The sequence below is a fragment of the Mercenaria mercenaria genome, chromosome 1, assembly GCF_021730395.1.
Source record: "Mercenaria mercenaria strain notata chromosome 1, MADL_Memer_1, whole genome shotgun sequence".
In the NCBI taxonomy this organism is placed as follows: domain Eukaryota; kingdom Metazoa; phylum Mollusca; class Bivalvia; order Venerida; family Veneridae; genus Mercenaria; species Mercenaria mercenaria.
This window is the reverse complement of record NC_069361.1, coordinates 92,589,683-92,617,268: the sequence shown is the minus strand read 5'-3', so window position 1 is coordinate 92,617,268 and position 27,586 is coordinate 92,589,683. Positions and strand designations below refer to the sequence as shown.

Here is a 27,586-nt window from a genome sequence, read left to right as displayed (position 1 = left end):
TCATTCCCTTTCATGAACAGGTTCAATCAAACCGACTCCTCTATTACTCTGCTTGGTTGTAATATTTGCTTCCAAATGATCACCCTATAGATGTATTGACAGCAGTCTTTAAGTGACATTCACAGCCATAATAAGACTCCCCGTACTTGTACAATACCCTGTTATTATTTCCGGTCCTTTGGACTTTTCTTTAGGACGGAAGGTTTGCGGTGTTCTCACAGTCGGACACATTAGGACCAGGCACTGGGGTGCCCTTTAGTGTTTTCCATCCAACTAAGAGGCCAGTACTGGTTCTTCCCCGGCTTCCCAGGACTGAAGGCTTTGCGTGTGTTCTCTACATCGGACAAATTAGAGACCCAGGTTATCTATTCACATAGAGCTAGGCTAAGTTAGCCGTACAAGCCTTAATGTTCTTTGGGATTTGTCTTACTCTGTTCCTTTGGTCAGAATCGCTCTGTATCTGCTCTGGTATATGATTAGCTAGAACCATTTAGTGACTCTGCAGTATATGTATATGAATGTAATGCATCTTTGAACCTATCTAACACGGAAAGGATACTATTTGAATGTGTTATTTAAAAGTATAGCTTTATATGCAATTATTGGTTTGCACTTTCAAGAGCAGAAAGGTGCACTTGTTTTTGTTACATACATGCTTTCTTGTCTGAGAGACCAATACTAATCTAGTAAGAGACTGTGTACATATCTTCTTACTACAGTTATTGCAAAATGTCAAGGAAGCTATTATGTTACGTTGATGCTGGATTATTTGATAGATAACAATGACGTCAGCTTCCTTTGCTTTGTATAAAACATATTTGTCTGGACAAGATAAGAAACTATCCCTCCAGGACAAAGACATCACACTTAATTCGCATATCCTATGTTTTGTACTCAAGTTATGCGGTCGATTGGAAAAATATTATAGGCAATATCAAAACGCACTTATACAAAACTACCTGGTGCAGCAAGATAGTCGATAGAATGAAGAGTGCATCTAAGATTAACAATCTGTTCCAACAATATCAAAACGCACTTATACAAAACTATCTGGTCCAGCAAAATAGTCGATAGAATGAAGAGTGCATCTAAGATTAACAATCTGTTCTAACAACAACGTTCTTAAAGGAACAATAAACAAAATTGATAATCAACATAAAGAACCGAACGTTAGCAATTCAAATAAACAAACATAATGCACATTGCATCAGATTCAAAGAAGTTACTTAGACAACATACCTTTGACTCGTTTTCAAACCTAAAACATTTGCAGCACCATTAGCTTGGTGGCTGGTTAAATCTTATTTCTGCCAAGTGAATTTGCCAATGACCGTTTAAATGTGGTGCCTGGTTAAATCTAAGTATCTCTGCCAAATGGTGTTTTGCTACTGACCGCTACTGACCGATCAAATGTGGTGCCTGGTTAAATTTAAGTATCTCTGCCAAGTGTTGTGCCACTGACTGTTAAAATGTGGAGCCTGGTTAAATCTAAGTATTTCTGCCAAGTGGTGTTGTGCCAGTGACCGTTCAAATGTGGTACCTGCTTAAATCAAAGTATCTCTGCCAAGTGGTGTTTGGCTACTGCCATTAACTGTGTTGCCTGGTTAGAACAAAGTATCTCTGCCAAGTGTTGTTTAGCAACTGACTGTTCAAATGTGGTGCCTGGTGAACTCTAAATATCTCTGCCAAGTGTTGTTGTGCCACCGACCGTTCAAATGTAGTGCCTGGTTAAAACTAAGTATTTCTGCCAGGAGAAGTTTAACCACTGACCGTTCAAATGTGGTGCCTTGTTAAATCTAAGTATCTCTGCCAAGTGATGTTTTGCTACTGACCTATCAAATGTGGTGCCTAGTTAAGTATCTCTTCCGAGTGCTGTTGTGCCACTGACTGTTCAAATGTGGTGTCTGGTTAAATCTAAGTATCTCTGCCAAGTGCCGTTCAAATGTGGTGCCTGGTTAACTCTTAAGTATCTACTGCTAATGTTGTTGTGCCACTGACTGTTCAAATGTAGTGCCTGGTTAAAGTTAAATCTAAGAATTTCTGCCAAGTGAGGTTTTGCCACTGACCGTTCAAATATGGTGCCGGGTCAAATCTTAGTTTCTCTTCCAAATGGTGCTGTGTCACTGACCGTTCAAATGTGGTGCCGGGTCAAATCTTAATTTCTCTTCCAAGTGGTGTTGTGTCACTGACCGTTCAAATGTGGTGCTTGGTTAAATCTAAGTGTCTCTGCCAAGTGATGTTATGCTACTGACTTATCAAATGTGGTGCCTAGTTAAGTATCTCTTCCAAGTGGTGTTGTGCCACTGACTGTTTAAATGTGGTGCCTGGTTAAATCTTAGTACCTCTGCCAAGTGTTGGTTTGCTACTGCCGTTAAATGTGGTGCCTGGTTAACTCTAAGTATCTATTCCTAATGTTGTTGTGCCACTGACTGTTCAAATGTTGTGCCTGTTTAAAGGTAAAACTAAGTATTTCTGCAAAGTGAGTTGTGCCACCGACCGTTCAAGTATTGTGCCGGGTTAAATCTTAGTTTCTCTTCCAAGTGGTGTTGTGTCACTGACTGTTCAAATGTGGTACCTGGTTAAATCTAAGTGTCTCTGCTAACTGTTGTTTTGCTACTGCCGTTCTATTGTAGTGCTTGGTTAAATCTTAAGTATTTTGCAAAGTGGTGTTTTGCTACTGACCGTTCAAATGTGATGTCTGGTTAGGTATCTCTGTCAAGTGGTGTTGTGCCGCTGACCGTTCAAATTCGGTGCCTGGTTAAATCTAAGTATCTCTGCCAAGTCATGTTTTGCTACTGACCGTTCATATATGATGCCTGGTTAACTTTAAGTATGTGGATACTGGTTAGTTAAATATCTGAGTATCTCTCAGACTGACAAGTGTTGCTGTGCCACAGACTGTTCAAATGTGGTGCCTGGTTACATGTAAGTATCTCTGCCAAGTGTTGTGCCACTGACCGTTTCAATGTGGTTCCTGGTTAAAATCTTAGTATCTCTGCCAAGTGGTGTTGTGCCATTGACCGTTCAAATGTGGTGCCTGTTAAATCTCAGTATCTCTGCCAAGTGATGTTTTGCTACTGACTAATCAAATTTGGTGCCTGGTTAAAACTAAGTATTACTGGTTTAGTCGTCAGTCAAGACGAGATTGTTAAAAACCAAGGTATGCTTGGATAGACATTTCAGTTGAGTTAGTTCATGTTATAGAAAATGTCCGAGACAGGTTTCCATTCTTCATGTATTAATGATTTGAACATTTTCATTAACTTAGCATTCAAACTTTGGATTGCATCTTTTTTGTAACGATTTATAGTATGTTTCATTTAAAATCAATTCAATAAAAATTCTGAATTAACCCTAAATAAAACCATAAGCATCGAGAAATTCGTAACAAAATTTGAAAAAAATAACTAAATATGCAATAAACATCGCTATTCATTTTTAAACTTTGAACATTAAATGTCTTCTGTAATACACAAACAGAAAAAGAAAGCTGTAAGATTTCGTTAGGCAAACAAATGACTGATAGACAAATACAAAGATAAATGCGAGATCATGCTTTTATGAATGTATTGAACAGTTGCTTAGCAACGAATCATCATTGAAAATGTCTAATTATTTTGCAAATGTTTTTCTTTGAAATAAACAGAGGTTGGTTAGGTGATAATACAGCTTATTTGTCACATATTTCTTTAACAGCGTTTGAAGTTGTAGGTTATTTTTCTGATGCTAATAAAGATTCCTTTAACATAACCTAGGCCCTTAACCTTCTTTTTTTGCATAACAATAACGCCATGTCTTTTAACACCATGAACTGTAATTTAGTAATTTACAAACGTAATGACTAAGGCTGGGGTTTGATCCATTATTAAACGGTTTAATACTCCAATATTCCCCACTCCCTATGATACACTCAACGCCTTTTTGTTCTGTAATATACACTTCCCATTTTCGCCCTGTGAAGCATCCCGCCCATCTCGCCCTGTGATTCACACCATACCATCTCGCCCTCTGATACACTCCATCCCATCTCGCCCTGTTATACACTCCATCCCATCTCGCCCTGTAATGCACTCCATCCCATCTCGCCTTGCGATACATCATAACATCTCTTGCCCTCAGGTACATCCTTTCTGTTGTGTATCCAATGATGTGGCTCACTGTTTTGTTTATGTGTTTATCTACTATGTATTATGTGTATAGTTCTAGCATGTACACATCCATACATACATTGCTGAAAGGTTTAAGAGCGAGATGGTCGTGGCTGTTTCTTTTCTATCGTTGTATGTTTTACTGCTACATATTTAACAAGAGCTGTCTCCATAGGATGACACATGCCCCCGATGGCACTTTGAATGAATAGTTATGGCCGATGTTAGAGTTTAGGACCTTTGACCTATGGACCTGGGTCTTGCGCGCGACACGTCGTCTTACTGTGGTACACATTCATGCCCAATAATTTTAAAATCCATGCATGAATGACAAAGATATGGACCGAACAAGCCCATCAATGCACTATCATGAAATATGACCTTTAACGTCTAAGTGTGACCTTGACCTTTGAGCTACGGACCTGGATCTTGCGCGCGACACGTCGTCTTACTGTGGTACACATTCATGCCAAGTTATTTAAAAATCCATCCATGGATGACAAAGATATGGACCGGACACGAATGCACTATCATGAAAAATTACCTTTAACGTCTAAGTGTGACCTTGACCTTTGAGCTACGGACATGGGTCTTACGCACGACACGTCGTCTTACTGTGGTACACATTCATGCCAAGTTATTTGAAAATCCATCCATGGATGACAAAGATATGGACCAGACACGAATGCACATCATGAAAAATGACCTTTAACGTCTAAGTGTGACCTTGACCTTTGAGCTACGGACCTGGGTCTTGCGCGCGACACGTCGTCTTACTGTGGTACACATTCATGCCAAGTTTTTTGAAAATCCATCCATCGATGACAAAGATATGGACCGGACACGAAAATTGCGGACAGACCGACAGACTGACACCGACAGACGGTTCAAAAACTATATGCCTCCTTTCTGGGGCATAAAAAGTCACATTTTTAAAAAAGCGAAACTTTCTGATAATTTACCAAATAGTTGCAAATAAAACTAGATTTCTAAAATGTAGAATATGTTTAAGGACACTGAAAGGAAAAGCATGTTTTATCAATCAATCCTCCTAAAGCGTGTGGAAACTCCAAAGATAAGAATTTTCTGCCAGTTGCAATACTCTCAGTATGTTACTACAGAAAAATCATCAATATGGAGACAACACGCAGCTTTTTCCTTTTAAAAGCCCTGGGTTGCCATATTTTTAATGAGGATTTAACACAAGTCTGAATTTCCATTCACATATGGTGTAAGAAAAGGGACACAACAGAAAATGATTTAACTACTGTAAAAATTATCTTATGTGCAATTTCGCTACAGTAGTTTTCCTCAGTAACTTTACATGTAGATAAATTTAACTTCACAAAATAAAAATACGTAAACATGATTTGTTTGTACAGCTATATTTTCAATTAATTGTCATGTTTAACAGCTGATTTCCAGTTTTTATGGTGGTTCACATTTAAACTATGCTTACATATACATGTATTGGTTTTATGATATTTTAAACCTGATACGCACCAATATTTATGCGCATAAACATGGTTGCTATGTATAGTCAGCCTAACAAATAATTTTAAATGATATTTTCTGTCATTATGTAATTATGACTATGTCGTATTTCTGAACAATCGTTACAATATTGTATTAGTCTTTCCGTTTGCCAGTTTCAGCCTGACCCTATTTTATTACCTTGCAATGTTTTTTCCAGTCAGTGTTATCTCATTAGTGCAGTGTTTTAATTCTTTTGAATTATAAGTAAAATAAAACTTAAAAACTATTAATGCATTGGCTTCTGGTAATTCCCAACGCAAGAACTTGTAAAAGAGTCATTTAAAGACTACTAGCGTATATCAAATGTCTAGCTCTGGGTCATGCAGCTTCAGAGTGTTGTTACATATGTCTATGGAAAACATGCTTGGGTTGGGACTATTTTAACGCAAGAGACATGATCTGTTACAGGACCACTATACAATGATACAAACCAAAGTTTAAGCTCCAGGTCTTCTGGTTTTAGACAATAAGATGTTTAAAAAAATTTTCTGGCTAGGCCAATTTTGACCCCAGAGGCAAAATTAGAATAAATTTGGTAAAGGGCTACTACTCAAAGCTGTATGCAAATATCTAAGCTCAAGTGCTTGAGGTTTAAGACGAGAAGAGTCTTAAAGTTTTTGCTATATAAATTTATGTAAAATCAGTGAACTCTACAAGGGCCGAATTTGACTCCTGGGGCATATTTGATAAAACTTGGTATCAAATATCATGACGGTTTTAGACAAGAAAATTTCAATATTAATTAATTCTTTGTATTACCAGTGAGCTTTAGGCATTGAAGTTTAGACAAAAATATCTTTAAAAGATTTTCCTGTAGTGTGCCAGTTTTAATTGCAGTGATATTGATCTGTACATGCCTGATAGAGGATAACTACGCCATGCTACATGCCAAATATCTTAGCTCAGGGCAAGGTTATTATCAAAAATTTTCTTATTTAACGGCTTGGGACGGGCCTAATTTTGACCCCCAGAGGCATGGTTTAAACAAACTTGGGTAAAGAATCATTATACAAAGACAAAGCAACATGCCTAATATGAAAGCTTTAAGCTTTTCCTTTTTTCTTATATAAGTCAAAGTGAATTCTTGGGAGGAGGCAATTTTGACTCCATTTGTATAATTTGAACAAACTTGTAAAGAACTACTTCACAGTTTTACAAGCCAAACATGCAAGTTTTCGGTCTTCAAGTTTTAGACAAGAATCTTTTTAATAAATTCCCTATAAAGGTCAATATAACACAAATGAACTCTTGGTTGGTTCCATTTTGTCCCATGGGCATGAATTGTACAAACTTGGCAAAGAACTTGGAAATAATGCTACAATACATTAACCCTGGGCATTTAGGTTTTAGACATGAACATTTTAATCTTTTTTTTTTCATAAAGGCTATTAAAAAATAAATCACGAACGGGGCTAATTCTAATCTCAGGGACATGACTTGTATAAATTGGTAGTAAATGCTAGACGAGCTTTTGATGTTCGTCTCATTGGCAGCTGTTCCAGTGCTATAAAACACTCATCTTTGATTGTCCATTTATTTAGCAGTCAACATAAAATGAACTTAATTTAGCTTTAATATGAAAAAGCTTTTTATTTTATTATCTAACTTAAAAGGCAGTTGAGAGCCAAGAAAGAGGTATTGATTCATATGAATTATATGTAAACAGAGGAATTGTCATCGGCTTTCTATATAATATGGATAGTATCTGTATATTTGTAGAATATCTAACACGCAGTCAGTTTCTTTGGTTTTGAATAAGACAAATTCCTTTTGTTACGTTTCACCTTGACTTTAGAAGTTAGACACCCGTTCAAGTGCATCACACTGTTTGCTAAAAGCTGGAAAAAATTCTACTGTCACAATAATCTGAATGCGATGCATTTTGGAAGAGGTATTGCTGGTTCAAATAATGGTTAAAAACGCTATTGTGTATTGGTTGCAACATATTATGTGTACACTTGAAATTACGTGAAAGTAAACTTTGAAAGTAAATCTTTTTTGTATGGAAAGCAGGTATGCCAGGCTACATGCAAAATGCTTAATGTCAAATATTGACTGTCAAACGCTAATTATCAAATAATTAATTCTAAATGTCAATTGCATCATGCGGAAAAATAAATGTCAAATGCTTATTACTAAGTGTTTATTTAAATAAAGAGCCGAATTAGTCATTGGCCTACGTTTCATAGCTTTGTTTCTCTATAAAAACACAAATTTTAGAGTACACGGTAAACATATTCCCATCACCGGTAAAAGTGATATTGCTTCAAATTAGACTGGAAGAACAGCATGTTTTCATTTTTTGTTGTCATTTTGTTTTGTTTTTTCCTTTCTTTTTTTCTTTTCATTTTCTTTTTTGTTGTTGTTTTTTTGCGCATGAAATATGAAAGTAATGATATGGTTTTCCGCGCATATGATATTATTTTTCATATCTTCTACTACTGCAACGATCAAAGTTGACTTGGTGCTTATTGATGTTTACATGTAAAGCGTCCGTCTAGTGACAAAATTTTTTTCCCCAAACAAAATAGGTTTTCCTAAACAAAATCGCCACGATTTCGGATCTACAATGATGTCTCTCATGGTCTCTGCAGTCTTACCGGACAAAAGAGACTACACATATACACATGTATGTCGGTATTTCATTTTTGTTAATATTCTGTATTTTTCTGAATATATTTTTGGTATAAAAATATATCTTGCATTCCTAGGAGAGTGATATGAAAATGTTCACCCCTCGAAGTATGAATGTCAGTATTTAATCAATTAGAATTAAAAGCGCAAGATCAATGTAAATTATTTGAAAGCTTGGTTGGTTCTATACTTAACTATGGCGCGGAAATTCATGGGTATTGTGATTGCGAAGAAAAGGGTATTGAAACAGTCCTATGTAAGTTACTTTTAAAGAAAAATACTGTGTGTTAGAAAATCAACCAACTTAGACGGTTTATATGGAGATTTAGGTAGATATCCGATGACAATACACCGAAAAATATTAATAATTAAATATTGGATAGAAATACCACAATTTGATGACAACTGTATTTAAAAAAAATATATATATATACAATGTTGAAAGAAGATGCAAATAATAACCTTTCATACAAAGTTAAAAATTGGGCTCATAGGGTTAAATCCGTATTAGACGATATAGGAATGACAAATGTATGGGTACAGCAAGACAGTTGGCCAGTTTTTCAACTCTAGCACTAAGAAAGGCTCAAACCAGTATTAGTTCAGCCATCGCTCAACCTTGTTTTCTAACGGATTTTTACTAATACTCGGCGGGTATATTTGCGATGTATTAGCTAAGCCTTGGTCACACACTATGAACATGTAGATACAGTCATCGGACCGTTACGCTGTTTTTTTTTGTTTTTTTTTTCAAATATAAAACGTGCTACTTTGGTGATTTACTAATTTCGAAAAATAAATTCTCATAGAAATCATAGAAAAATACAAAGACACATTAAAACACAAAAGCACTAGCGCCCGTCCAATGAGTGAAAAAAATATTTGCTGCGAAAAAAGGTGAATTTATTTCAAGGTAAGACTACAAGCATTCGTATGTTTGCTCATAGTCCTATTGTTTTCATTATTCTTAAATGTTCCACCTTTCATGTACAAAACACGTGCAATATGCACTTGTAATTAGGAATGCATTTGTAAATTAAATCAATAGTACAGGTAATTGCAAATGGATGAATTTCAAAATCCACACGTCAATGAAAGGAGACGTATATATACAGACGTGCGTATCCATATATATTTATATATGTTCACCTACACATTTGTGCGTTACATGTACTTATAATTAATTACATCTATGCTTGCACGTATATTTTGAAACGTGTTCAAACGTAGCTAAAATTGAAAAGTTGAATCTGTTACATTTTAAGCTCGAGTTTCGAATAAAAATAGAGCTTAAATTTGCACTCTCTCCAGCGTCGGCGTTGGCGTCGCCGTTGGTTCAAGTTTTTTTTTTTTTATATAAAGTAAAACATCTGTAATTCTAGCTTTACTGAGACGAAATATATCCAAAATCCAAATCGTCGTACATAACGAAAGGGTTTGCTCAGTCCCGTATCATTCCCCCCCCCCCCCCCCCCTCCTCAACATTTCTGCTTTAACTTCATGCTGGAAATTTAAATCCATGTCTAAATATTCAACCTCCATCTTTTCTTAAACCACCTATGCCCCAGGTTTAAAATAACCATTGCTGACACCGCTCAAAGTGAAAAATCCAATCGAAGGTTTAACTTTTGTCGAGCCCCGTTATTCACGTGCTGACTTAAGCGTTGTAAATATATCCGACACGGCTTAAGTCGGAGCTTAAGTCTTTACTTAATAGTTGAAAAACTGGCCAAGTGTGTGTTATAAAACATACTCGTATACAAACAAAACTGGTTTTCTAACATAAATGATTCAAGGATTCAAGCAGGCTGTCGTCATACAGCTTATCTAAACATGAATTTGAACAAGAAAACTATGTAAATACTATAAATATCAACGATAAATGAATTTCGGTTGTCTTTTTTATAATTTGGAAATAGAGAAGGGTAGGCATGAAAATATCCCTAGAGGAAAGAAAGTGTCAAAACTGTTCCGTGAATTTGACAGAGGACAAATACCATTTTTTATTAGTGTGTCCAAAATATTATTGTCCGCTACAGATAATAAGGTATTGAATAATTTAGCCAAATATTTGTATTTTGTACAAAAAGAAAGAATACGATTGTGCCTTTTTATTGTGCATGAAAAAAAATAAATGAACAATTTTGAAACTATTCACAGTGTAAATTAGTTTCATACTCTTAATTTAGACCAATGAGGTTTAATATAAGGTTAATAATAATGTAAATCTACCGTCTCAACGTTCATGAAATAGCACTGGCGAACCAGTTATATATATTGGACCACCATTTTTGTATATGTTTTGCCTAACAACTTAATATTCAATGTACGATTTTTACAATGTCACCACATTTATATATTAGTAACGCTGTGTTCGAGGTACATGTATCTCAAATATTGATATGTTTAAATAATATTAACAACTACTGGTACTAACAGTCCCCTTAGCCGTCGAGTGTATTGAGATCTTTTGATAATGCATACTATATTCCTCTGGTAAAATGTCACACTCTTCATACTTGTACAATTTTATGTAAACTATATGTTATGTTATTTATGTTATGTTATTCAATGAAACATGTTATATATTTCGGAGTAAAAAGGAACGTTCTTGATATATCATTGACCATTTTTTATACGCCCGAAGGGACGTATTATATTATGACCCCGGTGTCCTTCTGTCCGTGCGTCCGTTAGCAATTTCGTGTCCGCCCTGTAACTCTTGAACCCCTTGAAGGATTTTGAAGAACCTTGACACAAATGTTCACCACACTGAGAAGACGTGCAGAGCAAATGATTCGGATGGCTCGCTGCAAGGTCAATGTCACACTTTGGGGTCAAAGCAATTTCGTGTCCGCTCTGTAACTCTTGAACCCCTTGAACGATTTCAAAGAAACTTGACACAAATGTTAACCATATCAACAGGACGTGCAGAGTGCATGTTCTGGATGGCTAGCTTGAAGGTCAAGGTCACATTTAGAGGTCAAAGCAATTTTGTGTCCGCTCTGTAACTACTGAACCCCTTGACGGATTTCAAAGAAACTTGACACAAATGTTCACCACATCGAGACGACGACAGCCCGTGTTTTGGATGGCTAGCTTCAAGGTCATGGTCACACTTAGGGGTCAAAGATCATATGATTCTGTTTCGTGTCCGCTCTGTAACTCTTGAACTCCTTGAAGGATTTTAAAGCAATCTGACACAAATGTAAACCACATCGAGATGACTTGCAAAACGCATGTTTCGGATGGCTCGCTTCAAGGTCAATGTCACACTTAGAGGTCAATGGTCATACCCTCGGGCGCATATTGTTCGCATTGTGGTGATCTTGTTCTATTTGTTCTATCCTATTATCACGGCAGCGTTGCGGCCGTAAAAAAAGTCTCCCCGTAAATTCAATCAGAGCTGTCTTTTTTCGACCATTCAAGATCGTTCAACACGACCATTATGTTGTGTTATTTGTACCGCTTTTTAATTTTGTCTGTTGGCAGTTTCTGTGATATGCAGGCTCCGTAACCTCAGACCCTCTTCTGAATTCCAGTCTCTTTAGTTTTGCACATTGCTTTCCCGTTTAGGGCAAGTCCATTAGTTTAACTTGGTGCATACGTCGCTTTTCACGGATTCCATGTGCACCGACGTATAAACATATCTGCGGATGTCTCTTATAATGTTTTTGGTACTTGTAACAGGTGTAAATATTGTGTGGACGGATAGCTCAGTGGTTTGCACACTGGCCTTCCAATCCTGAGGTTGGGGTTCGATCCCCGGCAGCTACTCGGGAATTTTCAGAAATGCTTTTCAGTGTTTCCCACTCAACTAGAGGTGTACTGGTCAGGAACCCAGGCAATCCTTGCGTGTATCAGTGCTATACACTGGGCACGTTAAAGAACTAGGCTGTCTATTCGCAACGGGCTAGGCTAAATTAGCCGGATATCTGATCTGATTTCTGATCTCTCTGTTGTGGGGGCTTTGTCTCACTCTGTCCCTCTGGTCAGATCGCTCTGTGTCTGTACTAGTAGAGGATGAATTATGCGCCCTGCATATGTGGCTGCATTAGAATTCTGTAAAGCGCCTTTGAACGTGAAATTGATCCTGAAAAGGGCGCTTTATAAATCTGGTATTATAATATAATAATAATATAATTCTCCTCAATCCGGGGCTAGAGGGCGTGGACGGTAGCATGCATTTACACTAACATCCATGAACAGGTTCAATCAAACCGAGCCTACAATATTTTCATTTTTGTAGATATTCCATTTTTTCTATTATACTAATTGTTCTAAAAGTTCTTTAGTTTAGTATATTTTGCTGTAACTTTATTGTTTCCTCTGCATTCAATAAAAACAATAGGTAAACTTTACAGATGATGTTGTTTTACAATTGCATATTTCTCTACGTTCTTTCTGTAATTGTAATAATCTTGCTGTTGTTGTTGTAGTTGTTATAATATTCTTGTTTTAATAATCTTGATGTAGTTAATAATAATATTGAGGTTATTTTAATAATGCTGGTTTAGCTGTTATAATCTTGCTGTAGGCTCACATTTTGTTTATTTGGAAAGATGAGTTTTGGTCGCGTAAAATGACGCTAAAAACTTGAATTGAATATTTTACTATTTCTTAACATAACTTTGTAATATTTCTCGGTATAACAACATATTGACGCAAATGTTGATACTTCCTTCTGATTCCAGATCAAAACATATTAGTTACTCGCGGCCATCAAAAATTGATTGAACCTTGGAGAAGTTGTTAATACATCAATCCTATCAAATTTCCAAAATGTGTAATTGTTTATTGATTTAAAAGCTCAATGAACAATTCTACAGACATTCATCTTTACAACTATAGCTCTTTTGCAACACTGAAGATTAAAAGAAGTTATTGTCCGGAAACCGTTTAACTGTTCCGGGTCACTGTGACCTTCACCTTTAACTTTTTAATCTCAAAATCGATAGGGGTCATCTGCTGGTCATGATCAACCTCCCTATAAAGTCCCATGATCCTAAACCCATGCGTCCGGAAACCTTTAACTGTTCCGGGCCACTTTGACCTTGACCTTTAACCTACTGATCTCAAGATCAATAGGTGTCATCTGCTGGTCATGATCAACCTCCCTATCACTTTTTATTATCCTAGGCGCAAGCGTCTGGAAACCGATTAGTCTACGAACCGACCGACATCTATTTTTAACGAAATTTTCATATTTACCAGCTTTAATGTTAAATAGTAGTTCAATATAATGCTTAACTTTATAATTCGATGCGTCATATAGACAATGGCAAATAATGGTTAATGCATGCTAGATATATCTGGCTGCCCTTGTTTATTTCATGACCGGGGTAACCCAGGTGAAACAAATATGACTACAGATTTTAAAAAATACCTTTTGGAGTTTCGCAAAATGTTACCAACCTTTAAGATTGACGTCGAACCAATACCAATCTTATGACATATCAACAAAACATTCATTTCCTTCTGATTAAATTGTAACGGTTGTTATTTTTTTTAATTCTCCTTAGATAACACTTCGTCTTTTGTGATTTACTGCTAATGTTGTCTCACTCAACAAAATTTCTCAGATCCGGGATTTACAAATTTTCATGCATGGTAATGCTGAAATTGATACTCAGATCTGTTTACATTACATCACATTACATGAGATAAGTAGTGAATTACTTGCGAGATCACTTATCTAGTAAAAACCGCATTTAATATGCAATAATTGTGCTAAGTATTCATAGAAGACAAGTCATATTTTAATCAATAAATTGGAAACTTGAACAACATTCTGTAAGCAGACTATCATATTTCTCAAGTTAGCTTAATGCTTTCCGCAAACGCTGGCGAGTCAACAACGATGTTACTTAGGTATAGAAATAAATGGGAATCAAGCAAAACCATTTGCACATAAAAATTAAACGTTTAATAAAGGGTTGGTAAAGGGTTAAGATATAGGATACCCAAACCGGGGTTCGTGAGTTCGATCTCCGCTGGGGTCAAAACATAGAGGATATTTGTCTGTTTCAGTGAAAGATCGAAATATATTTCACTGGTGGAATATATTTCAATCTTACATTGAAACAAACAAATTTTCTATTTATTTTATGTATTTTCAATAGTTTTAAACGAATTATATCCATTTTACCCGCGCAGCGTCACGTGCATCGCATCATGGCGTCATAATTTCATGACGTCATTATATCTATAGTGTATAACTGTCAAATAGTTCTATGACGTTTCCAGACTTCTTTCAGATTCTAAAATGATGGAACGTATCTTTATGATCCTGTAAATATTAATGCACATCTAGATCTATACATCTTTACTGAAGTATATTATACATGGTATTTTCTATTATTCATAATTCATTTTCTTTCGCATTCAAGTGTAGTTCCGTACCAGTGAATTCAGTAGATCTATTTCATTGAAAGCATAAAATAATGTACCTTCTCACATGAAACGTTTTGCTCCACTGAAAATAACAAACTTGATAAAAGACTCATGTAAAAAGACAATAGACACAGATAGACTCAAACGCATATAATTACAAACGTACTATACTGTACATATATTGTTTAAAACCTGCTACCTCATAACAAAATTCAGCAGTAGGAACACTATTTAGAAGTGTACTGTATTCAATAAAAAATTATAACAGACTTCAGACAAAATGTATACATCACACGTGATTATACAAAACTAATTTTACAAGCACAATGTTATGGTCTTTATCACCAAGGTGACCAATGTTATCTTGTCAGTTGCATAATAATTACGTAATAATTTCCCCGTATACTTGAGTGAAAAAGAGCCGCGTCTCTTATAATTTATATCAAATATCATTCAAGTCGGCGAGAAATATATAGCTGTTTTAGGAGAAAATCTCTTTTGACAGATAAAATGGAAGAAAATATGGCATTTTCAAATGTAAGAAACAAGTTTTATGTTTGTTTTGTGAGTGGACCTAGACTTGAGAATGCTTGCGGACGGACGAAAATTAAGAAAAAAAGGCGAAACCTCAGGTAACATATAATTAATAACATAACTATCTTTAATCAAAGCATTCTATACATTATAGACATAGTACTAGAGATCAATAAATGACACAAATAATAATCCTAGCAGGTATTTATCCCTGTACCTGTACGAAACAATGATGTAACAGTATGGTTAAAAATTTAACTTGGGGATAAGTCATTCCATTAAAAGATCAATTTTCGAGGTAAACACTGAAGATGTTTTTTTTCTTTTTTAATAAATGATGTGTGATATAGGGCACATAACATTATATCCAAATTTCGGCTTAAACAGTGTGTTTATTTTATTAAACTTAAAACATTTTCTAATGCCATACAATATGCATGTATTTGACAACTATTTCACAGTCAGATAAGGTCTTCCCGCAGTAATCCAATTAGAATTGGGGATTACAGATATATCAAAGGTTTGACAGAAATTAAATAAGTATTTTCAGAAAAGCTTAAAGAACATTCTTTAAAACTATCTTATCAAGACGGTAATATTTCACTCGGTCTTAGATGTTATATATTAACACCCTCCGATCCCCATCCCTCTTAGCTTTTTACTGTTGTAATTAAATTTAAAATTTTAGGCACTATCCCTATATACAACAATTCATGTTATCAACATCTTTTTTTAAATGTTGCAATATAATTCGTAATATAATGATGATTTTTGTAAGTGTAACACGCACAAAGCGCATGCGCATTAAAATTAAAATATCCGGTTAGACAACAGGGCAACCAACAGCATTGTAAATTCGTCTATACCAAATTCTGTAATTCTGTAGTATGGCCAGTAATTAGATAAGGAGCCTCAGTATGGGGTACTAAAACATTCCGTGCATATCATGCGGTGCGAGTTTTTCTTGGGACAGGCAAGTATATACTAAATGTTACTGTAAAGCTATAGGTTGGAATCCACCCTTTGAACTTCAAATGAAAAGTGTTATATCTCTATCGATACGTTTTTCTCAAATGGATGTTGATAGAATAAAATCTAAGAGTTTTGATTTTTGTAGGCAGAAATCTAGTAAAAGTTGTAAAAATTGGCAGTGTATGGTAAGTTGTTTTTAATTAATACAACATTTATGTGTTAATAATTTGACAATAAATCATGCATCAGATAGTTTGAATAGTGCTGTCATAGCAATATAAATGCTATACAGGGTTATAGAACAAATTAAGTGCTCAAATTAAGAACTGATTGCAATTTTAAAACGATATTTGGTAAGGACCCATATATTACCCCAACACAGAGCTATGGTCCTAAAGTAAAGCCAATTCGCATGGAAACAGGCAGATTCGAAAGTTTAATGATAGAGGACACAGTATTTCCATTGTGTGTCAATAAACATATAGTGGAAGACGAACATCATGTATTTATTTTATTGTAAAGAATATCTGAGCGTTGCGGCTATTTTTTTGCAGCACACCAGCTTTATAGATAGTAACACTAAATTTTTCCGAAAACGGAAAACTGAATTTTATTTTGCAAGATCATAGAATGCGTAGGGCGGCAAAATTCTGCTTAAAAATTTTAAAACAACGTAGAAAAATTGTACTTAGACTAAGTTTTATTCAACCTCTCTTTATTAATATGAATATGGGAAATGTTTTTAAACTAATTTTGTCTTTTATATTAGATTTAAAACAAATGTATTTCGAATGTAAAATTCAAATCTGTTGTGAAGAGATTTCTGTTCCAAACATTTAGGAAAAAAGGGTATTAGTCCATCAATACTATATTGTCTTTAGCGTCTATTGTTTCTTTTTTATGCAGATTTTAGCCAAACTATATATAGTAACATGATTAGTATAAGTAAATATAAGATAGTTATGTCTATGTATAAGTTGAAACTAGTCTTAACTGAATGGCAATATACTGTATTTCAGTGCTCTGTTATGATATGCGGAATGTGTACATTGATGAGACTAGTAAAATACATGCAGTGTTATTGCAAAACTATTGTTGCTACGAAAATATTACTTTAATAAGCAAATGCTAGTATTCGATCGTAAGGTTATCGACCTGTGTCAACATGTGAAGTTGATTTTAACCGTTAACCTTTTGCGTTCTGGCAGTCGTAAAGGTCACATTATGGCGATTTGGTTTCAAACATTTTAATAAAGGCGAAGCTCCCAACCTTCAGCGATACGGTTATTACACTAATCAATGTTTGCAAACAATTTTTCATAAAAATGATATTTTGATGCTTAGTGTAGTTTGCCGCCATGAAAATAAAAATGTTTGGTATGAAGGTTTGTTTATTGACTTAGATTTTTATGGAATAAGAGTAAAGTAACTTTTGTTTTCCCCTTAAACAAAAACACGGCTGTACGCTTCCTAGACTGGCATCATGTAAAGCACTTGGCCATAAAACCAATCCTCTCTAATAGCACTTTCTGAAAAAATTTACAATATCTCTTACCTCTGACTCTTGGCCTAGAGAGAAAAGGGTTTTCTGAGAAAATATCAGTGTCAGTATGAAGAAAAACTAAACTTTATTACAGATTACTTGATCTCAACAGACTTTGTAAGTCTATACGCTTCCCTGTATTATCGTAATATATACAGACTTAAATGAACACCACAGCATTTCGCAGATATGTATATAATTATTGCCCTACAAGTAAAAATCTTCAATTAACACCCCTACATTTCACAGATATGTAATAATATAAACCATAATTTGACTCACTACTTAACTAGTTAACTTTAAATTTTGACTAAATTTTCTACTCTTTTATACTTTAGGCAGTTTCACGCTAATAAGGAACGTGTCAGTCGATCAAATATATATATTCTTATAGAATCTTGTACGGCATAATAAGGGTACTCTGTTAATGTTCGTGTATATATGCATGTTTTGTACTTTTCTCATTATTCTCACCGCGGTCAATCAAACTACGGATATTTTCTTGTATAAAAGTTGTAAATTATTGCGGAAACAATTAGCGGAGAGCTGTCTCCATAAATCAATTATTCTATTACCTTGTCGCAATTTCTCCGATGTTCCATTATCAGTCAGACTTTAAAGCATTCATTATCACCAAGTTGCCGTAATATGACCTTCTACAACTGCCAGCTGACATTTACATTCAAATAAAACATCATTTCAGAGAATCTTTTGTGTAACCGCCCCTTTCAATCATCATTATCGACAAATCGAACTAGTTTTGTGTTTGTTCTGAAGGTCTGTACTACATTGTCAACGGAAAGTTTTGTAATGTCAACAAGATCGAGTAGGCCGCTTGTTTGCCCAACCTCTTTTAAAGGTTCTCAACACTGACAGTTACAGATTGATAACTACAGATTTTTAACAATTCAGCCGTTAACGCAGCAATACTTCACTTACTTTATATGGTTTTAAAAGCAATAATTAACGTATCTTATGTTGGCACGTACATACAATTTCGTGAAATGATTTAGCTTTTATATCAAAAGTCCGGATATGTCGAGACAACTGTGTATCTCTCAAATTACTTCCATCTCTTAACCCTTATCATGCTGGACACGACTGATTCTACATCCGTGTAGTCTGACCATGGCCTGCACTGTTCGCCATTCAATCAGTGCACCCCTTTTAACAGTTAATAGTACTGTCCAAATTAAAAGATAGACAAGTTCATTATAGAAACTTTAGCAGAGTAAGGGTTAAATAATTCAAACAGTCGTTACGCCAATACATTGGATAAGTAAATCAAAACAATATTATAATTAAATTAATACTGAGGCATCACCGTCTATCCAAAGCATCAAAAGATTTATTATTCTGAGATACCTTAAAGTATGGCAAGAACTACAAACATAGATCAACAATTTTCGGAAAGTTTCCCAAAATGTTTATCAATATGATGTCGAAATTACCATCAAAATGCATTTTTCTTTACCCGTTTTTAAACACTCTGTATGTTTATAGTTAAAGGGTATCGTGTGTTTTATATAGTTTTAATATTGTAGTAAATAGCTACTTTTGCGCAAATATTCACAGAAAAGACGTTTTCATTATGACTTTAGGTTTTCGACTTGGGTATCCTCTTTATTAACATTACAACAAACAACTGACGGTTTTATGCGGTTCAGTTCTGATGTCATCTATAATTTTTATACATGACAGATTTACTGACTTTTAAATTTTTTCTTTCTGTCGTCTCGTTTGTTCAACCCTTACCCTGCTAAATTTCCATAATGAACTTGTCCATCTTCCAATTTGGACAGTACCATTAACTTTTGCCAAAAAGATACTGACTGAATAGCGACCAGTGCAGATCATGATCAGACTGCACGGATGTGCAGGCTGATCATGATCTACACTGGTCGCAAAGGCAGAATCAATAATGCCCAGCATGGTGAGGGTTAAATAGGCCATGCGTGTACTAACTCCCGACGATAAAGTGATTCCCGCGAAGATACGAGGATGCGCCCATTTCATTTTAACTGATTAAACAGCAATTCCCATTTGAATAGAAAATATCAGTATTTCTTTTGTTCGTACGTGGCAAAATAGCTCAGTCGGTTTAAATAAAGATACCAGTTGCAAAACATCAACTCATTTTGTATGAGTTCGATTCATCATTTCTTTATTTTTTTTCAAATGGTCCTCATTGTTTTTTTCCAATCCGATTTCATTTCGGCTACCATATTTATCGTTTCTGTCCTAAGATTTGTACTTTATATGTCTTTATATAATATATTTTCATCTTTCACTTCCTCTGTATCCTGTCTATATGTCCATGCACATGTATATATGCATTTAACTAATACTATATTTGATATGAGACTGGTATTTCTCATTTGGCATATAGGCACAAGAAAAATTTGTGTAGATATGTCATAGAGAAAATGATAAACCCTCGAAAGAATTGAACTATTTTTTATGAAAATGTAAAAAGAAAATGAACTGCCAAACTGCCTGAACTGAGTTTCAATCATACACGAACAAAGATCTGTTTAACACAATCTGTATACACGACTGATTATGCCTTTGCGACCAGTGCAGATCAAGATCAGCCTGCACATCCATGCAGTCTGATCATGATCTGCACTTTTCGCCAATCAGTCAGTATCCTTTTGGTCGCTGACTTCAAATCACTTGCCCTTCATCGATGTGGGTTCGAGCCTCACTCGGGGCGTTGAATTCTAAATGCGAGGAAGCCATCCAGCCGGCTTACGAAAGGTCGGTGGTTCTACCCAGGTGCCCGCTCGTGATGAAATAATGCACGGAGGGGCACCTGGGGTCTTCCTCCACCATCAAAGCTGGAAAGTCGCCATATGACCTAAAATGTGTCGGTGCGACGTTAAACCCAACCAAAACAAACAAAAAACCTGTGGGGCATCGTATAATACATGAATATGAATAAATAGCAATTTTATTTTATCATGAAAGAAAATGACTATTATGAGAAAACTCATCGAACTGTGTTGTTTGTCGGTGTTCGAAGTCGGCGTCAAAGTAATAAAGGAGGTCATAGTTACTTTAAGCAGATAATCCAGAATTTCACCGTGTTGTATTACTGAAATTCTACTGAGAAGCTATCCGTTTAAGGTATCTCTGTATGTTTGATTAACTGGAAGCCATTACATAACGTCAGTTATCATGAGAACCTACAATACTATTGGAAGTGAGCAGGGTTTTTTTACCCACAAAACTACAACAACATTCTGCTAAATCATCTAAAATGTATCAAAACGATACATGTATGTAACCGAGTCTAAATAATTACCTATGTGAAACAAAAGGCTATACTTTAAAGAAATACAGTCTATATAATATAGACCGTATCCTCGAGAAGAACGGGAAAATGCGGCAGCTGATTTACTCGCCTGTTCTCAGTTATAGAGATAATTGATTTACATTAAATGTTTTTATTAATGTAGGGACACAGCTGTGACCGCCATTCTCACATGCAACACAACTTTCATAATACATTAATCATTTCTCTTTTCTCATTAGTTATACACGTTCACATTATTAGCACACCCACATTTGTACTGTGCTAGATCTTGTGCATGAATTTGTTTTCTTTAAAGGCATATAGCAGAATTTAAAATTGGAATGAAAAATTGAAAATTATATATATTTAACTTACCTAACCCAGGTAGCAATATATTGAGCACGAGGCATGTGATGGCCACGGGTTTTGTCATGGCGGGTATAGAGTCTCTTAATGAAGAGTCAGTGTCTGCGCTCTCTTTTGTTTCTTTGGATGCGGCGCGGTGACTGATTGGCGGAGTATTCTTACCCCCTGGGTGTCCAATGAATAAAGGACGTCCGTATGCAGGGTTATGCTTCCGCTGTAGTCTTGGAGAGGGTGTTGGAGTAGAACCACCACTATAAACAACTTGCATTTTGATAATATCCAATCCAACCAAACTAATTTGCAGAAAAACGTAGTTAGTAAATGAAAGTAAAATATTTATATTCCACACTTAAAACTCAGAAATTTTCACACCTCTTCAGTTGACAGAATTATGCAATGCACACATATATGGAATACCAATATTTTAACTAATCCCTCTGGAATTTCTTGAAACTATATGTATCATATTTCTTCTTAGATGAGCGCCAGACTTCGATGTACAGCAATATCTAGGAGACATCAATTCTTGCTAACGAACTATATTAGATATTGATGCCGACATAAATGAGCAAGCAAGACTCTGGTGACAGATTTTAATCTCTCGTAAAAATCTCAGCGACGCAGAAATACATTTACTGCGGGCTATCTAAGCAGAATTCCACAATGAAGTAATCCATAATGTATATGTTTCTTTTTAGTATTATTAGAGAGCCAGAATTTCTTTTGTGTTTGAGACTTGCGTCTTAGCATATAAACGTACATGTAAGATTCATCAGATTGAATTAATGCCACATCTGAAGCTGTTCAAGCATTTTCACTGACGGAATTGATTATTGCGCGGTCAGTAGTAACGGACTTTCTCCAATACGCTTTACTGTCGTCTGCAGAGTAAATGTCACCGCCCTGTGATGTCTGCGCCCAAGAAAATGTCGATATTTGAAATAAACTTTTATGTCAATCTCTCAAGCTTATGATAAACAAATCAAGGTTTCTGCCAATATACTTAAGCTTCGTTTTGTAACCAGATGTCAGTTTAGCGGTAGATAAAAGGCTCCTGGAAATGTTCTGGAAATATTTACTCTTGTGACAACAAATTGCGAATGTTTCTAGTTTATTATATTAATCGTCTCTGTTCATTGTAAAACAAAAGTAGTCTGGCTAGAGAGAAGATAATCAGTCAATTTTAATAGTGTTAATCACAGTCGGCTTTTACTGTCTATCATTACATATTCATTGAAGCCAAGGAAAATAAGTATGATAACCCGACTCAGCACATGTGCCGTTCCCTGAACTGCTACTAAAATGAATCAAAAAGGTTAGAGCTAGTCAGCAACCCGTTAATTATACTTACGTTTAACTAAATTGAGACTAAAAGAAGTACAGATATTGTTATACCATCGAGCAATTACGTAAAAAAGAAACAATTTTCATTCAAAGAGTTTCATTGGGTGTTTATATATCAGGAGGTGGTTTTCATCTTACCAGTGCATTTGCAATTGCTCATACAGAAATCAAGGTGAAAATAACATTCATGCGATTCAAAAACTTAGGTCTTTTTGTTGTTTTTAAAGTCTCATAATGCCTTTACTGAAAATGTGGCAGCCACATTTTTCGTTGTGAACAGAAAATACATTAATCTCTTGTTTAATCCTATTTCCAATATTCGTTTTCTCTTATACTTGTCAAAGGTTTGAATATTGATGACCACAGTAGAAACTTTTACTGCATATATTGTTTTTATTACCTCCCTTTATGACCCTAACCGTAAAATTTCTAACACAGTAATTATGCATACATCTATTTAAACAGTTGATCCATCTGTTTTTAGCATAAAATTTAAAGCCTTATGAAACATTTAACTCCCTGTTTCAGTTATGGCACGTCGAGACGGGCCGGAATAAATTAATATATTTGAAATACTGTGAAATCATCAATATTCGTGGGGGTGGGGGCCTAATTTTCGTGGATTTCGTAGTTAAGTCAATCCACGAAATTTAATCCCAACGAACAAGTAAAATTCCAATTCATTTTATGTTCGAAAGTTGAAATTCACAAATTCATATCCCCACGAAATTGCTGAATCGATCAAAACCACGAAATTTCATGCCCACGAAATAAAATGATTTTACAGTACTCGGTGTATTTTCTGTTCTAATTATAGGGATTTTGTTTCAGAGATATGGCCATTTACATATAAACCAGCTTAATAGAAATTTACTAAATTGCTGTTTGATGCACAGAGAACAGCCAAGATTATAGAGACAAAAATATGAGCATGAAATTATATTTGTAAGTGGTAGAATGAAATGATTTTGTGTAATACTCTTAAACAAGTTTATACAGTAATTTCATTTTAGCTTTTTATTGCATTGTATTGTTATGATTCTGCAGACGTTTTCTAATTCAAACTGCAGGTAACATAATTGATGAGGAAAGGTTAATAAACTCTATGATTTAACTATGACACCCATTTTTGTTTCATGTGTCTGTAAAAAATACAGACTTTTATCATAAATGTGTATGAAAGGTCCGGTAGCTGAAACAGAAGCGCATCGGAAGATTATTGTGAGGTCCATGGATCGAGTCTTGGCACGGCTGCATTATATCACACCCTGTTACATTTGGCACTCAACGTAGGGCTATGTATGCTCTGAGCCCATGCCTGCCTTATTCTCTATCCCATTAAACATCAATACAGCAGAATAGTGCCTCACGGTATAGAACTTAGCTATGAAATAAGCGATAAAATGCACAAACAGTCTGGTAATTCAGTTCGTAGAGCACCGGCGAAGGGTCAACGCATGCTTTGTTACACTCTTTATGACTTCCTTCGAATATAACTCCCCAGGAAGCTGTATTACGAGCAAGGTTTATAGAGGTGTTGCATACGAACGTAAGCACCTTATACAGGGATTATAATGCTACAACAGTACTGTTAAATAATCCAAACATGCGTATGTGGCAGAGTGTTTTATTGCTTTAGACAATCAAATGCCATTGGCAGAGCTGTCTAGCATTCTAGTTCAGCATTCAGCTGTTACAAAATGTACTATGAAAGATTAAATGTCGATTGCTGAGTTCGGCATTCCAGATATGTAAGCTACATACAATCGGATGCCGACAGCCGTGATGGACATTGAGGCTCAGCATACCTTTTTTTATACTGCTGAATATAAAATTTGATTGTCGATACTTCATATACGTTACCGAACATAATAAAATGTGGATCCGGGCTGTTTATATTTCACGTCGCTGTTTTGAAAAAGAAATCTCATATCTGAAATGAATTAGCATCTTCGTAGGTCTAAGTTTCACTAAAAACAAAAAACGAGGAGCTATATTCCGAACAGTGTTAAAGGTATTCCGCGTGTAGCTCCAGTTTTAGCAATGAAGTTATATTCGAATATATGCTCCTAATACAGCTACCTGAAGAGCTATACCTGAAGGGAGACATATAGGGTTTGACGATGCTTTCGGGCATGCAACGCGTATTGCGGTACACCTTACAGTGACAGGGAACTAAATTAAGTCTGATGGGTTGGCTGATCTAAACATACACATGTTGGCATTTTAAACACTTAACCTTTAGTCTACTGGTGGCAAGTGATTTTGCCTTTGCGACCAGCGCAGACTTAGATCAGCCTGCACATCTGTGCAGGCTCATCATGGCCTGCACTGTTCGCTATTCTGTCAGTAAATTTTCATGGAATACACCTTAAAATAGTAAATGGTACTGCCCAAATTGAAAGATGGACAAGTTCATTATAGAAGTTAAGCAGGGTAATGGTTAAATACCGTCACTCATCCCATCCACCGAAATTTAACATGATTTTATACATTTCATTACCTCTCATGAACAGACTCGATTCTCAGTCAAACCGGGTCTGCTATTCTCCTTCTTGGTTGCATTCTATGCTTCCAGGGGATCTGTTTACATATTTTATTTACTCAATTAAAGTTTGAACGATAATTCCTTATTTTTTACAGTTAAACTTTCTCAAGAGACTACGTTTATTAAGACACCATTTTTAATAAAAGAACACCTTTTCTGTTCCATCTTGTTTTGTTGAAGAACAAAATAGTGTTGTATTAAGAGACTGTGTTAAGAGACCACTTTCCCCCTTTCCCTAATCTAGACTCTTAATGCAAATTGTACTGTACATGGAACTGTGGGGGAAGAGTATTCACATGTTTCTGTTTTTTAATACCTACGGCTACCAAAGCTTACTGCTAGTAACGTTAAAATTTATGTAATAATTTAACGTTTTATGTAGTTTTATCTAGTCTTTTATGTTATTAAAAATTTAAACACGTTTACAACGCAGATCTAATTGTTTTCTATTATGGGTCACAAAATGTATTTTACAAAATGAACATTGATTCGGATATAGTGTATAAACATACTGTAAAAGACCAGCTTCCTTTGACTGAGTACCAAAACCTTTTTCACGATTATACGTTTCTTACACGTTTCATATATTCATTTCGAATGTATGCATCAAGCTTATACATCCTGGCATCCGGTAGAATAGTAACTCTTATTCAACCACTTCTATCCAAAATAATGACGTTTAATATAAATTGTAAACATTTGAAATTCGGTGAAAACACAAAGACGTATACGGTATACGCATTGCAGTATAAAAAGCACGTGGTTTAAGTCCCGATCTAACTATCTGCCTATTTTTTATTCTGTGATATTTCAGTGCAGTGCGCACGATAGTTGTATAAAACTGTTGTAGAGTCATTGAGTGGGTGACTGTTAAGTTATTCTACGTGTTTCCAAACTGCTTTGTACATAGAACTGGCATTTAAAATTTATTTTTGGTTTAAACAATATTTTATTTATCATAATTTCAGTTGTTACAATATTACATAATTATATTAACATAGAGGACTGAGTAGGAAGCTATTAGCTTTTTTTAGAAACTCTCTACCTTTAATTTATTTTTCATAGGTTGAACTTGTGTCACCATCCCGACAGTCGGTGCCATGAATAGTTAAGTTCCCAACCTGTGTGTGAAATTCAAATCATAATTGTATATAAGAGGACACTTTTGTTTTTGTTTTAAAGAATTTTTATCAATTTTTGTTCTTAGTCGAATTAGGGAATAAATTGTGGTCTTTACGCGTATTTTAAGAACCTTAATGCATTTTATGTCAAACTAGCACACGTCTTTTGGAACAGCAAACATTCCAAGGTCGCATCACAACGAACACTTTCCATAGGAATATCGAAGAAAATGCACGTTATGACAACATCAAGTAGACTATATAAACAATCATATCAATCGAGCGTTCCATCCTCCGCAATGCTACACATTTTTCGATCACAAGATCTATTTGGACTTGCACCACCTGTACAGATTGATACTAATTACATTCCGTTATTCAACTTGAATTTCAATAAAACCTTAAAAGTCAATATGTTACCATGTGGACATCTACATGTAGATCAAACAAGGTGCATGACGTCATTTGCGATGTCATTCACGCGTGTCCGCGTTAAACTGTTCATTAAGGTTGTTCTGCACGTTCGGATCGAATTTTTTTCTACAAAGTAGAATTTGATTAAACTCTGATTTTTCAAATTAACAACTTTCACAACATTTCCGCGAATAGAAATGTTTCTACAATGTAGATTTTAATGAACATTCTTACAGTCGTTAATAAACATATAACGTGGTGAAATATTGAATGTAGGCTATAGGCCGTGTGCTAAGTTTTGAGATATATGACCATGATTTAGGTGAACCACATATTTTAAGTTAATTCTAAGACCTTATATTGAACTAGTTAACGTGTCAGATGTTTTAATATCATATTTTATCCTCAAAAAAGATAGTAACAGTGCCATTACAATAAATTTACTCACATGTTGCCATTTGATTCTAATTCATAAAATGATTTTCATTTCCGTACGCCGAATCCATGCTTTATTCTACGGTAGTCTGGATTACCTGCCCCTTCACTGTCGATTAAAATACATAGTACGACGGGAACAAGACTATATTCTACGGTTTCCGGATAAATAACGTTACGCCATCACTTCCGGTTTATCAAATGTACAGAACTACCTTAACGACGATATTTTCAATTTTACTCGGGCCATAAATAGCTCTTTATCACTTAAAAGATAACAGTAAGATTTTTTTTAATGCG

The 27,586-nt window shown here is 35.2% G+C and overlaps 1 protein-coding gene across 1 annotated transcript in view; it reads right to left on the bottom strand.

Annotated features, from left to right (window-relative positions):
* LOC123564398 (uncharacterized) overlaps nt 1–22,462 on the bottom strand; it is a 36,516-nt gene extending 14,054 nt beyond the window's left edge. Inside the window, exon 1 of the mRNA XM_053517517.1 lies at nt 21,434–22,462. Coding sequence (XP_053373492.1) covers nt 21,434–21,692 — 259 coding nt within the window. The 5' untranslated portion in view covers nt 21,693–22,462. The remainder of the gene's footprint in view (nt 1–21,433) is intronic.
* Nucleotides 22,463–27,586: the final 5,124 nt, after the last annotated feature.